The sequence below is a fragment of the Brienomyrus brachyistius genome, chromosome 17 (assembly GCF_023856365.1).
Source record: "Brienomyrus brachyistius isolate T26 chromosome 17, BBRACH_0.4, whole genome shotgun sequence".
In the NCBI taxonomy this organism is placed as follows: Eukaryota; Metazoa; Chordata; class Actinopteri; order Osteoglossiformes; family Mormyridae; genus Brienomyrus; species Brienomyrus brachyistius.
In genome coordinates, this window is record NC_064549.1 from 8962206 (window position 1) to 8976040 (window position 13835).

The 13835-nt window shown below is 44.1% G+C and overlaps 1 protein-coding gene across 2 annotated transcripts in view; it reads right to left on the reverse strand.

The window, feature by feature from the left end:
• dpf1 (double PHD fingers 1) overlaps positions 1–10720 on the reverse strand; it is a 28984-nt gene extending 18264 nt beyond the window's left edge. The window contains exons 1-2 of one of the 2 annotated variants that reach the window (XM_048981067.1): positions 10611–10720; positions 1884–1913 (exon numbers count right to left, since the gene is read on the reverse strand). In XM_048981067.1, the coding sequence (XP_048837024.1) occupies positions 1884–1913; positions 10611–10720 (140 nt within the window). Of the gene's footprint in view, positions 1–1883; positions 1914–3835; positions 3988–10610 lie in introns of those variants that run through there. The other variant, XM_048981069.1, reaches the window with a different exon arrangement.
• Between the last annotated feature and the right edge of the window lie 3115 nt (positions 10721–13835).

Sequence of the window (13835 nt, forward strand, 5' to 3'; positions counted from 1 at the left end):
GAGTGCAGTACAGCGGGGGAAGGGGTCCGAGGTCGGCCATGATGGGTCACGTGACAAGGGTGCATAGTTCCACATGGAAAGATGCAGGGAAGAAAGACTAATGTTGCAACACGACTGAGAGATTAATTATATATATATACACACACACACACACAAATACACACACACAGCAGAACCTTGGGACTCTTATCTCGACCAACTCAGACATCGAACGGGTCTGTTGAATTTTTTTGCGACTTGTACCTCGACCTAAATCTTGGAACTCGACCGGTCCTGCTAAGACTTGCATGGGTCGACACACGTCTCAGATGGGCTATGACGAAGGCAAGCGGATCTACTAGGACGCCGATGCCTATAAATCGCTGTCAGTGTCGCGGTGCCTCTCGACCGAGATCGGTGTGCAAAAGCTGTGTTCGGTGTAAATCTTTTTGTGCTTTATCTACAGTACATTTAGTGACACAGTAATCATGCCCCTTAAGAAAGTGAGCAGTGATACCAGCAAACCAGAGGAAAGTAGTGAGAGTAACTGTAATAACTTAAGAAGGAAATTACAGAGACTTTAAGGTGGTGCATGTGTGTCTGCACTCGGTTCAGGGTATGAGGTTGTCATTTATTTCATGTTTATTGCTTATGTATTTGTGCTTTTTCATGCGATTTGATTGTTAATGCTTTTAATTATTAGTTAAGTAGACAGATAAGTTTAAATACACAATCATTTGGGGGTATGGAACAGATTTAATTCATTAATATTTCTTATAGGGAAATTTGACTTGGACCTCCACCAAATCGCAACCAGCCTCAACCAGCCTTCTGTCACAAATCAAGTTTGTGTTCCGAGGACCCACCACTGGCTCTTTGTGTGAAGTTTGTCTGCGTGTTTTGTCTGAGTTTCCTCTGACTACTATGGAGTCCTCTCACAAAGTCCTAAAAACATGCGCTTGAGGTTAATTTGTGCCACCATTTGTGCTGGTACCATGAATGCGCACCATCCAGGATGACCCCCCCCATGCCCTGTGTTTCTGGAGCTAGATTTCAGGATAAACAGTGATGGGAGATATTTGCATAATGCATTGCATTATACTATGGTTTTGCATTTCTCGTACATCTCTGCATGGAATACGATATTAATTTGCAACAATCAGGCTTGCCTTTGTACTTGTACAAAGAGTCAAGCGCCGGCAATGGAGGCTGGCAGAAAGGGAACACAGTGATCCCAGCACTGCGCTTAAAGGGCACTGGAGGTGACAGCTCACTGACAGCACTGCATCGCCTTGCCTAATTTCAGCACCGCCCATGGAATTAACAGAGTGAATCAGCTTGTATGTTTGAATCCGCCCTCTGGCTTTCTTGACAGCCACCCATCCACCCCAAATTTGCATTTTTATTTTTAAGAACATACAACCCTGTCAAAATTAACCCCAACCCCCCGCCATTAAACTCTCTTTTCTAAGATGTAAAAAAATTACAGCCCGGACAAAATTACTTAAGCCAATAAGCAAGCCGACGTTCAAAAACAAACAGTAGAAATAAAAAGCTAGCAATTATTCCAGTGTGCGCTAATCTGAAGGCCACTTATTAAAGTACGTTATTTAACACCGGCAATTATTCCATTGTGTCATAGTTTATATTTCTCAAGTGCGGCCATCTTTGAAGTTCATACAAACCACAAGAACTACAAGTCCCATGCTATACATTTCTTCCCAGGACCTGGGCAACGTTAGGTCAGTATATGCAGAAAGACACAAGGGGGAAAACAGCACTTCATAGGTTAGGGGCCAGGAGACGTCCTGGATGTGATGTCTGCCTGGCAGGCAGTGGCCCCTGGATCTCGGGGATCCTCCCTACACTGCGTTTTGCTCGCCTGCACAGCCACCGCTGCTCACCTGTTCTTAATGACGGTTCCGCCGGATTGCCTGCAAAGACAAAGAGAAAAAACGTACAAAAAAAAACTGTCAGGTCTAAAGAGGGGATGTGTGACCTTCTTTATCACACCTGCAGATGTTTCCCCGAATGCAGCGTTTCACGACGACGACGATCGCGACATTAAAAAATGGACAGTGCAGAAATAAACTGGTAAATAGCCCTTACCGAAATCTGTGCCCGTTTCAATAACTTACAAGTACACCCTTATTTTCAAAGGACTGATTTTCATAAAAGACAAATATAAATTCATATAAACCCCACACACCCTATAAAACTTGTGGTTGATTTTTAAATAGTTGTGTGAAAATCTTTTATTTTACCACATATTTTTATCTATTAGGTATGAAAGAATAAAATACAAATTTGACAGATAATATAAAACGGACCATATGCATTTAAAAATGTATACATACATATTCTTTTGCACCATGCAATGCTTCTTCGGGGAAGACTAGTCCTGCCACTCAAACCAGAAACCAGACATCAAACATGAGAAGAACAAAGGCCCTGTGTGTACACACAGCCAGTCGGAACCCTAGGGCCCCCCCTGGGCCCCCCCGCCCCTCCATACAGAGACTGAGGGTCGAGAATGGAACAGGATCCACGCGAAGGGCAGAACGCGCCTCTCGCTAAACCAGAGGTTAATGGAAGCCTTGTACATGGTGTAATTTATACATTATGCATAAACACCGTGGTGATTACACGAATCCGCTGGCCAGCCCGAAAGTCACAACCTTCTCCAGACTTGCCCACCGGGACGGAAGGGGTGCAGCAGGGGGGACTGAGTGGCACGCCAAAACAGCTCCTGAAGCCCCCAGGTATACAGAGGGCTCCACGATGCAGGGTAAGTCAGCGAGACTGGGGCCTTGTGGAACACGGTCTGACCACTGACTGACTGTCCATGGGGAAAAAAGGATTTAGGCTCAGGCAGCGTGAGCAGGCACAGTGAGAGCCGAGTGTGTACAAGAGAAGTCAGTGACCTATAGACAAAAGTGTATTAATCACGGTGACCAATAATTCACTAATGAACAACTGTAGGGACAAAATTATTTCCATTAACAACCATTTTAAGCCGAGGACAGACTTTTCTGCACTGATGACTGGAAATGTGCACACACACACACACACACACACACACACACACACACACACACACACACACACAAAATGCAAAGCAGCCAGCTCCTAGCCTCCTCCCTCTCCACAGTCAATCCCCATCCCTTCTTCAACCCCCCCCCCCCCCCAACGCAACCCTCCCCCACACTCCCATTCCAAGGCGCCGTGATCAGAGCTATTGGAATAAGTCAGTCTCTCAATAATAAGTTGACAGCTGTAGAAAATGGCTGCTTTCAATTTGATCGCTTCTCCTGCAGTCTCATTACATTATGCCTCGGCCGTTCGTCCTTGAAAGCTTAAAAAAATAAATAAATAAGATTTTGGGTTAGAGCACGAGAGGGAATGGGATAGGGCGGATTCGTCCCTGAAACCAGGCCGACACAGAGGATGAAAAGCGCTCCACCGGCAGCGCGTTCACCTGGCCATCATCACTGCGCATGCGCCCCATCTAGCAAGGTGCCGGGTACGAGGATTCTGGGGGTCAATGTGCCAGGCGAGAGCTGGCGAGTAATTATGAACTGTACTACCATATGCTGCTTTTTACACGGCACTTTCTGAATCCGAGTCTGAACCCACAATATGAATTTTAAATAAGGAACAACTATGGTGACTCGGCGGCTCAGAGGAGAACAGCCGAAAGGCGCAACAGAGAGAATTTCAATTGAGCATAAAACGGAGGAAATACAAAATTACGACACTGGCATATAAAACAAACACTCCACAACCGCTACGCATCCCGGCCAATTCCTCGCACGGGAAACTAAAACAAGCCGTGAGCTGTAAAATAAATCCTTACTTCTCCCCCCTGTCTTGAAGTCTCGATACCAGACAAACAGACATAAGCAACCAGCGAAAAACAAAGAGCAGCCCCCCCTAAAAAAAAAAAGCACACAGCCAGGAGCGCCGTGAACTTGCGGGAGACGCGGACGGTCCTCCAAGGTAGCGCAGCCCACACCGTAACCCGCAGCCCCCTTGATAACCTACTTTTCTCTGGCTTTAAAGAGGCCAGGGATTTAAGGGGAAGGGCTTGCCGTTTCAGCCGGCAGCTCTCTCTGTTCCATATCTCCACCATTCTTTTGAGAGTTTATGAACTTAATCTCCCAAAACTTCATCTCCTTGCTCCAATTAGTTACAATTAACATTCTCCCTGCTGTAAAGGAAACGGTGAGCTCCCTCTACAGGCCAAAAGGGTTAATGGGTAATCGAAAGCCAAAATTCTGCCAGGTTTAATGCCGTTAAAATCATTGACGACACAGGAGCTGCTTATAATAATCAAACTCATAAGCTAATTCATGGGACACACACACGCACAAAAGCACTTTACAAGGCACCGTCTGAAAACCAATTACTGAAATAAGTGCTAACAACACATTATTAAGAATGATTTGCATATCCTGTCACCAGACTAGATGTAGGTCTAGATATCTATTTAAGTCATTGTGTAATCCACTGGGTAGGAAGTGTTACTTGTTTTTTTTCCACTATCCATATTTAATATCCTTTTCATACAATGTAATGCACATCTAAGGTACAACAGCAGTGTTCTGCCTGGTATGTAAATCCCAGAAGCTCACAGCTACACAGTTAGATCTCAGATCACTACTCCATTGACACTGAGGCTGCACAGATGGTCACAGGCAGGATGGGCAGGTGTGCAGGCTGCACAAGAGCAAATAAAGACAGAGCATGTAATGGCTTTTAATAATAATAAACAAAAATAAAAATAAAAACTCAACAGCTCCCGACTGCTCATAAAATGCTACTGGACGGGGCAACAGCTTTTGTGAGCTTTGCCTTTTGGATATGCAATCTGCACGCCCATCCCCCACGTCTGCAGATTAGACTATGCAATATCACCCCCACCCACACCCATGCGCACCCCTCCCCTCTCCATCCCTCTCTCTCAGTACCCAGTGAAATGATTTCTCTTCCTTTCTTTTTTTTGTACCCTGCCTCTACAGATGTGTCTGCACCTCTCCCTCTGCACTCTAAAGATAGCTGCCATGCCGAGGAGGGCTGATCTGGAGAGGAGACGGCTGTAGCCGGAATCAGAAGTATACTGGGCCCCCACCAGAATCTCCCATCAGACACCCCCAGCTGCAAAAGTTAGTGCCAAAAAAATAAAATAAAAACAATCACAAATCTCCAAATCACTGCTCCTCAAAAACCATACATCTCAAATAATGCCAGTTCAGCCAGGAGTATAATAATCAAGCTGTAATACCAGTGAAATTCACGTAGAGCGATTTTCTATAATAACCTTATACCATTTACCAGCCAGCCTCACAGAGAATGCTATAGCTGTGATCCTTCAGCTGTGTATATTCAAACTCGTAACGTTCACAATGCCGGTCTAGTGTGCGGAATCGTAACCTGCGCGTGTTGTGCTCCTAACGTATGAGCGTGCATTCCTCCCCACAACTCCGAGAAGCACATCTAAAGCTCTTCTGGTAATAATATTTACATTCCCGAGACGTTCTGCAGGCTCGCAGGCGAGACTTGCGGCCTCTTCGCCCGCCTTCAGCGAAGCTGGGGAGATTCCTGGGCACGGCCCCGGCATGGATGTAGAAGACGTTCCCATGCCAACACTGCAGAAACAGCCATGCCTCTACAATGGATGAATCTGGATCCGTGCAGTGGCTGAGTTGCTACGGTTTTTTGTCGCAGTGTAAGAGAGATACTGCTGGGGAGGCATATAAGTTAAGGTGAGGGTCTTAGCAGTCTAATGTGAAATAATATGGTGAGTCAGACAGGTTGGGTGCAGCACAGTGGGAGGGGTTTGTATCCCCACCAACTCTTTTTTTCCTACATTCTCCTCAGATTCTAAGGATTTCAAAAAAGAAAATGGCAGACAGGCTGTCAAAGCCAGCGGAATAAAATGAATATTTCTTCCCCTTGCCCCTTAATAATGTTCTGGAATCGTGCGTGAGGATCCTTCCGTGTAATTGGAACGCTGGAGGAGCTATAAATCTCAGCTGAAAGACCTGCATTCCGTACGAGATTGCCATCCACCGATGCTGTGCTTGGAAATGTACAGTGTGGCGTCAGTGTGCACACGGACAGGCACACACAAACACATGCACAAACACACAAGGACACACACGCACACATACAAGCGCACGCACACACACACACACACACACACATGCACACACACACATGCATGCACACACACGTGCACGCACGCACACACACAAACTCATACACAAATAAGCAACCGAAAGCACATGCAATTATTCAGCAAGCGTCACACATATGCGTACTCAGAGAATCACAAACATATATGTTTTTTTTTTTAATGCTGTGCGACTGCATTTATTGCCAGGAAATCCCCCCCACCCCCCACAGTCCTTAATAACGCACTTCTCCCCCGACGGGGGGGCCTCTTTCATCCTTGCTGCGCTTGCTGCGAGTCGCAGCAGACACTGTCTCTTCCGCCGGCAGACAACGAGCACGGTGACCCAGGCGCTGCTCTGAAACGCAATCCAGGTGAGGCCGCCGCAGCAGGCTGCATGCTGCAATGACATGCACTGCAGTGTGGCCCCTCGCCGCCACACGTCCCCCACCGCTAGCCCAGAGCGTGGCAAAGAAAAACTCACAATTTGGGCCAATTATTTGCTAACAGAAAAGTGGGGAAACGAGCAGTTAGCAAGTTTTAATTATTCGCTCTGCTCTACTTTCCCTCTATCCTCTCTCTCTCTCCATTTTTCTATTTTTGTATTTTCTACTGACACTTTGTGACTTTCTTTTCACCCCCACTTCTTTCTCCATCTCTTTAACTATCTGACTTCGAGGCGTTTGTTCATGAAATAAATACTGGGTGGTTAGTTCACAGTTCTAATCCCGCAGTCACCCATCCATCCATCCTTCCATCCATCCATCCATCCATCCACTCTTCTGCGGGATCTTTTTCTCCCCAGTTACTTGCTTAATCTTTCACCTCAGACATTCCCACGCTCTGTTCCTGCATGCAACACCCCCTTCCTTGGTAACTTAGGGCCCAGAGTCGTGGCTCCAAAACACACCCTCTCCCCCCCCCCCAATGTATACCACAATAAAGTCAACCAGTCAATGTTATATAAAAGTAAGGGTGTCAGTGGTAGGGGTGGGGTGCTGTTACCGGTCCCCAAACTGCTCTGAGACCAGTCCACGTGCAACACTTAATGCATCCAACTTATGATCGCTTGCCGTGATTGAATGACTGACACAAAGTTGGAGAGCTTTTGGAGAAATAGGTCATAGAGCTAAAAATACCCCTCCATGTATCCAGTCTCTTCATAAGGACAAAAAAGCATGTGCTCTGAAGGAAGAGGCACCGGGGGCCTTCGTCACAGCGCCGCCCCGGTGGTTTAGATAAGCAGTCTTTTTAACATTCTACATGATAACAGAGGATGGGGGGGGTGGGAGGTGACAGATACATAAAATAAAGAAAAGAACAATCTGCAGGCGGAAAAAGCTCAGGTTCCAGCATGTTCTACAGCCTAGCAGCAGAAACATCACCTAAACGCAGAATAATATATAACCCCCCCCACCCCCCTTCAAATCAGTGAGGCAAGACAGAGTAACTACCAGATCAGTCAGCAGACGGCATCCAGCTTGGGAAGGAGTGACACAGAGAGCAAGGGAAAGTGAGAGACGGATGGAAAGGGAGAGATGGAGGGAAAGTGAGAGACGGAGGGAAAGAGACGACAGAAAAGACAGACAGCAAAACAAAGCCGGGGGGGGGTGGCAGTGAAGGAAAGGATGGGAGAGAGAGAAGAAAAAAATAATCAGAACAACAGAGGGAGAAAAGAGAGACGGAGAAAAGGGAGGGGCAGAGAATGAGGGTGGTGGTGAGGGGGACAGAGACCCAGAGAAATATAGGTGTTGCAGAGAGAGAGAGAGAGAAAGAGAGAGAGAGAATTCAGACCAATGAGGCATTTTGAATTAACCAGGAGAGTCAAGAAGACAGAGAGGGCAAGAGAGGGAAGAGAGATGGATATGGGCAGGTAGAGATTAAAGGGACACTAATCCTATAGAAATAGGTTATGGAAAGCTTGGTAGAACATGGTAGCTTTTCAGGATGAGTTTCTGCAGACTGTTCAGGCAACAGAAAACTGAAGCACTCAGCTTCTGGTCAGAAGCACCAAGCTAGGGGCAAAGAAGCTTCTTGTGAGGTTACTTTCCTCTGGCGTAAATACTACGGGTGGGGGGGTGGATGAACAGTCTCAGCATACCGGCAAGGATTCATGCCATGGCTGAGCAAGTGAGGGCAGCAAACATAGCAGCACCGATTAACGGAGAAGTTGTGGTAGATCTAAGGAGGTACTATAATGGCTGCTGATGCTGGCTTCATGGTAATATTACAGTTTTCTGTCATTTTGACTTTCAAATTACGGTTAATGAGGACAATATACTTCCATGTGCAGTTTCTAGACCCGGCTTAATAAAGAGAAGCCAATTAGTTTAGCCAACCCATGCTGTGTACCTGACAGCGATAATGCAGTCCGCTGCATTAAATGTTATCCAAACCCGACCTTAGCGCCAATTTGCTGGGTGTTTTTTTGTTGTTGCTTATTTAATCGTCATGAGTCTGATTGATTTGCCAGACATGGAAATTCAGTGGCGTGAGGGGTCCATTTTTCTCCCAACTGGAAGGGGCAGTTAAGCAGAGGCAGGCACGTCCACGCGGGACAAGTGCCGTATCTACCGCAAGATGCCCCACATAACGTGATCAGCAGATCAAATAATGAGGAAACTGACAATTAACACTGATGCCTAAAACGAAAGACAATTTAACATGTCATTTTATAAACTTTAATTTTTCTACCGATCGCTGCCTCCCTGCAAACATACTTATCGGCAAGATGATTAAAAATCGCTTTGGTTTTTGGTTTTTGCAGGTGTCCAGCTGAGGGACATTGCTCGTGCTGTGGCGGGTCTCACTTTCCTGAGTAATTACCTAAAACGACACGTTGCGTGTAACTTCTCAAAGTTAACTTCCAGGTGACGGTTCTGACTTGGGGCCACAAACCCAAAAGCACAGCAGTCCCAGCCGTACAGCAAACCTGCCAATTACTAGATAACACTGAGCCATATTAAGTTAGCCAGTTTAATCAGCTACAAATAAATAAACTAATTAAAATTTCTGATGAAGCAACAGTTTGAGATTAAAAAACAGACAATGCAAGGCAATCAATGGACCGTTTGCAAGTTCACTTCTTCTTTCGCCTAATTAAACCATCTTTTTTAAAATGTATTCGTATATGAAAATGAAATGAATGAAAACACCGACGCCCATTCACAGCTCCGACAACAGCAAGCAGTCACCCAAAATCAATTTGACTATAATTCCGCTCAGAGCCCATTAAGACGCGTACATGCCACTTTTCAAGATAGGCAGGAAATGTCGCCAGTCTGAATTTGCAACAGCTCTGTGACAGCGACTGCATCTTTGCATCGCAACACACACACACACACACGGATCCAGGTAACATCTGCTCCGCCACTACAGCCAGAAAGCCGGCTTTCTTTGTTACAAGTAGACATTCCAGACGCAGTTTAATTGGCACAGCCCACAGAAAAAATAATAACGACAAAACAACTGCGATCATTTATAGCAACAGGAAAAAAGTCCTCTTGGTCGCAGCTACATCTTATTACAGTGACAGGGGTAAAGCCACTACTTGGCATTTAGCCTGTGCTGCCAACTCTCTGCCGCACGCTCATTTTTTCCCCTACGTCGGTCTGCACAAAGGATCGGGAATCCAATGTGAACTTGACGGAATGTGCAGCACCGTAGCCCCGCTCCATTCGTGCTTTCGCGACCAGGGCGAGGACAAAACGCGCCATAGTGGCCCAAATCACCAAAGTACAACAAAAAAACACATTTTCCGATATCGGACAAAATTTGGTCACGTTGCCGTAATTGTTGACAGTAAAATAATAAGTCGCCGATGTGCAGGATTACGCACGCAGAAACGCCGTAAATGACTTTTTCGAGCTGCAATATATATATATATATATTTATATATATGTAGATATATCACAAGCAAGGAGGCTATTATCTTCGCTTTGGTAGTGATAAGCCATGGAGTATCAGGGTTGGATAGCGGAATGTTTGTTTTCAATCCGAAATTGCTACCTGTTTATAGTCTAACGCTATTCGCAGGTAAGCCTAAAATGCACATTCTTTGAGTACTTCGGTTTGCATCCACGGCAAGCACACGAAAATGTATGTCTCCACTAATGAAAAGGCTATATTAACACTAAATGCCGGGTCACCTAAATTCTAGTTTAACATTCCTCCATATCTCCAATATGCATAGCTAGCTAAACGAGTGGACAAGGATTAGCGAACACGCAATTATTTCATATTTCGGAAACGTTCCCACTAAAATACAAAATAGAGCGTGTGTTAGTTTCTGCTCTCGTCCCATAATTATTTAAATCACCATAGTTACGTTTCTACCGCTGCTTTTGGTACTTTTAACGATTTTCAAGTGTTTCTTAAAAAATCATTAAAAACTGACAGCATGAAATACTTGTAAGAAACAATTACCCAAAATATCCAAGAAAATATCGTTACTTACGATTTCAGGGGGTTTTGAACGACTGTGGCCATTTTGATATAGTATGATACAATGTAACACTGCAGATCCCGGTATTGTACATGTAATATAGCAGCAATTTTCAATTTCATTCATTCTCTGGGGCTGCGGCTAGAGCAGGGAGCCAATAGGAGAAGGACTGTTTCTTTACATGGTTCGGGATATGTAGTCTTTCAGGAGACTGGTAGGAAGGGAGCTGGTGGCTAATGTACTACAACTACCAAGGTCCCATGCACTTAACAGTATAGCGGTGTCGCCTTGGACTTGGATAAGCCTGACTATCTACTGTAATGTCAAGGTTGGGCCACTGGACTGTCAGTCTGCACATGCCACTTTAGTTAAAAAAAAAAACGGTGTATAACGGTTTTTTAAAATTGCAAATACAGAAATCGTTTTATGGCCAAGGTTATATTTACAGTGTATTAAACATTAACCTGAATAAATGACTGTAGTAAAAATTACTAAAATAATATAAAATCCATTATGATTTTAGGACGAGGATATATAATTTTCATCATTTAACTTATACGAACGTTCGTGTCCTACATTTGTTTGTTTGTTATTTTGTGATTAGGCCTAATTCCCTTATCTCATGGTGTTATTTGCTTAATACCACGTACAGTACCAGTCAAAAGTTTGGACACACCTACCCATAAAAAGGTTAATTTGTACTATTCTCTGAATGTTAGAATAATTATAAAGACACCAAAACTATAAAATAGCGTATATGGAATTATGTACTGACTAAAAAGTATTAAACAAAATTAATTAATTTCTTGGGGGTGGGGGGGGGTCAGCTCTGTGGGGTGGAACTTAGAAGATTGTCAGTTCAAATCCCGTGGTCGACAGCGCGATCCCACCATTGGGCCCCTGAGCAAGGCCCTTAACCCCAACTGCTTCTGGGACCGGCTGACCCTACTGTCTCCTCTATGTCGATTCCATGATGTGGCCTCCTGGGATGCTTTTCCAGCTGTCCTGAAGGAGGCCCCTCATAAGCTGAGCACTCATTGGCCACTTTTCCTTCATTCTCTAGTCAAACTCCTCCAAAACCATTTCTTCTGTGTTTAGATCAGGTGGCCAGGTCATGTGATGCAATACTATCACTTTCCTTTGTAGGCGGCTCGGTGTGTCCAAACTTTTGACTGGCACTGTATATGTTGAAAGTTGACCATTTGTCTATTTCATTTGTTATCATCATTAACCGCCGTAGTGATGAAAACGATTTAACTGTACTATTAGTCAAAACTATAGCTTGAATGTATTGTCCAAAAATTAACACGTTTGTTAAATTCGAAGGCAAATATATTAGTTTTCATGCATCTACTATCAGAAAAACATTTAGCTTTTAGCTTCCCTCCCCGAAAAATGGAAACCAGTAGGCCTAGACAGTCCTGAATTATGACAAATATCCTGTCATTCTCCATATGTATCAATGAATCGGCTTTTAACTATAGCGCACTGAAAGGAATTCCCGTACCACTGCTACGTTAATATTCAGGTATATAATGAACAAGAATGTGTCTTAAAACCAGGGACGCCTGATATGCATGTCACGGTCTGCGAAAGCATGCAAGTCTGCTCACATACAGCTCACCTACTGTAGGGCCATAATATCTTATCATACTTAACTTCCATATGCACATTCTCCACCACAGCATACCAGCCCTGCACGACAGTTACATGAATAGCAGCTAGGAGACAGATACAAATGATTAGTTACATCTTCCTGGCTCTAGGCTGTCTTTAGGCTGTAGCACATAAAGCGATAAAGCAAGGTTAGAGCTTGCGTCAATCAAACCCCGATTTACTCAGACCGGTCCATAGCACCAAGCATAAACAGTCATCTGTAGCTCTATACCTTAACAGACATTCCACTTTTACTTATAACATAACAATGACAACGTGCCGGCAGCGGTCTGATTCATGGATGTCTGTCAACATGTGTAACAAGAATCTGTAGGCAAGGATGCATGGTGAGAGTCATTCATCCTTCTATCTTTTAGTTGCTTATCATCAAACTAAAGGAAGTCGTTCGGAAAATGTTCATTTGTAAATGTGGATTATGGGTAATATTAATTAAAGTTATCATTCAGTGTGAGAACCGTAAATTAAAAAACTGAATGATTGTGCAACCTTGTGGTGAATCATCCTAGTTTATCTACCATCCGTTTGCTACCATGCAAACCCCAGTCTAGAAGATTATGATCTTCTCCATTAACTGTTTATACGGGAACGCTAACTTTTAATAAAAAGTTATTAATAAATGCACAACCCTACAAAATGACGATATGAAATACATGTAATGCTCACTGCAAAATTGTTTCAGACCGCAAAATCCCGCATATGAAATATATTTTTTTTGTTTCTCAGTTCATCCTCTTAATGATACGAATGATATATCCCATAATACACCCTTCATTTAATAAAATCAACCATCTGATGTAGCCTACTTTGTAACTGAAGGCATAGAAAATCGACAGAACATCATAGCATTATCCTCACTTTCTCTGCTAAAGATTTTACACTAAGCTTCGCCAGTAATCGATTGAAAAGTAGCCTAATTTTGTCACGTAAAACACGAGTGAATTACATTCAGTCGAACCGACGAGTGAGATATGATTTTAAATTAACGGAACAAATATATACAAGACAAACGAAAAAGTCAACCCGTGGAGCAAAGAAGGAATTTCTTTTAATCTTATTTTAACAACTGTGGGGGCAATTTACAACCACCCCGTGACACAGGCTATTAATAGAGCACTGCTAACAAATATTTAATGAAGAACGTTAGCAATATGGGAGGATTTATCTGCTCGGAGGGCTGGAATAAAAAACGGGGGGAAATTTAGAAGTCACGGTTTTTTAGGTCATCGATTTTCAACTATTCTAACCACAAGGCCCAGCTGCTAAAACTAGGCACTGTCGGCGACCCACCGCGGGGTGACTGTCGGGTCAAACCACGTTTAGGCCAACCTATTGTAAATCCAGGACCAGTGTTGGAGCAACCAATGTTTTGGGGCTTTTGAGGCCTACGTGTAGCATTTATAATGGGTCAGCGTATCAAGGCATGCAGCAATACAAGGGACGCTTCTGGGGGGGGCAGTACCCCTGTGACAACATGCATGTCCTCCCCCTGTGCCCCCCTAAATACATATGCTGCGTGGATCTGAAATAAATATATTATTATTATTATTATTATTATTATAT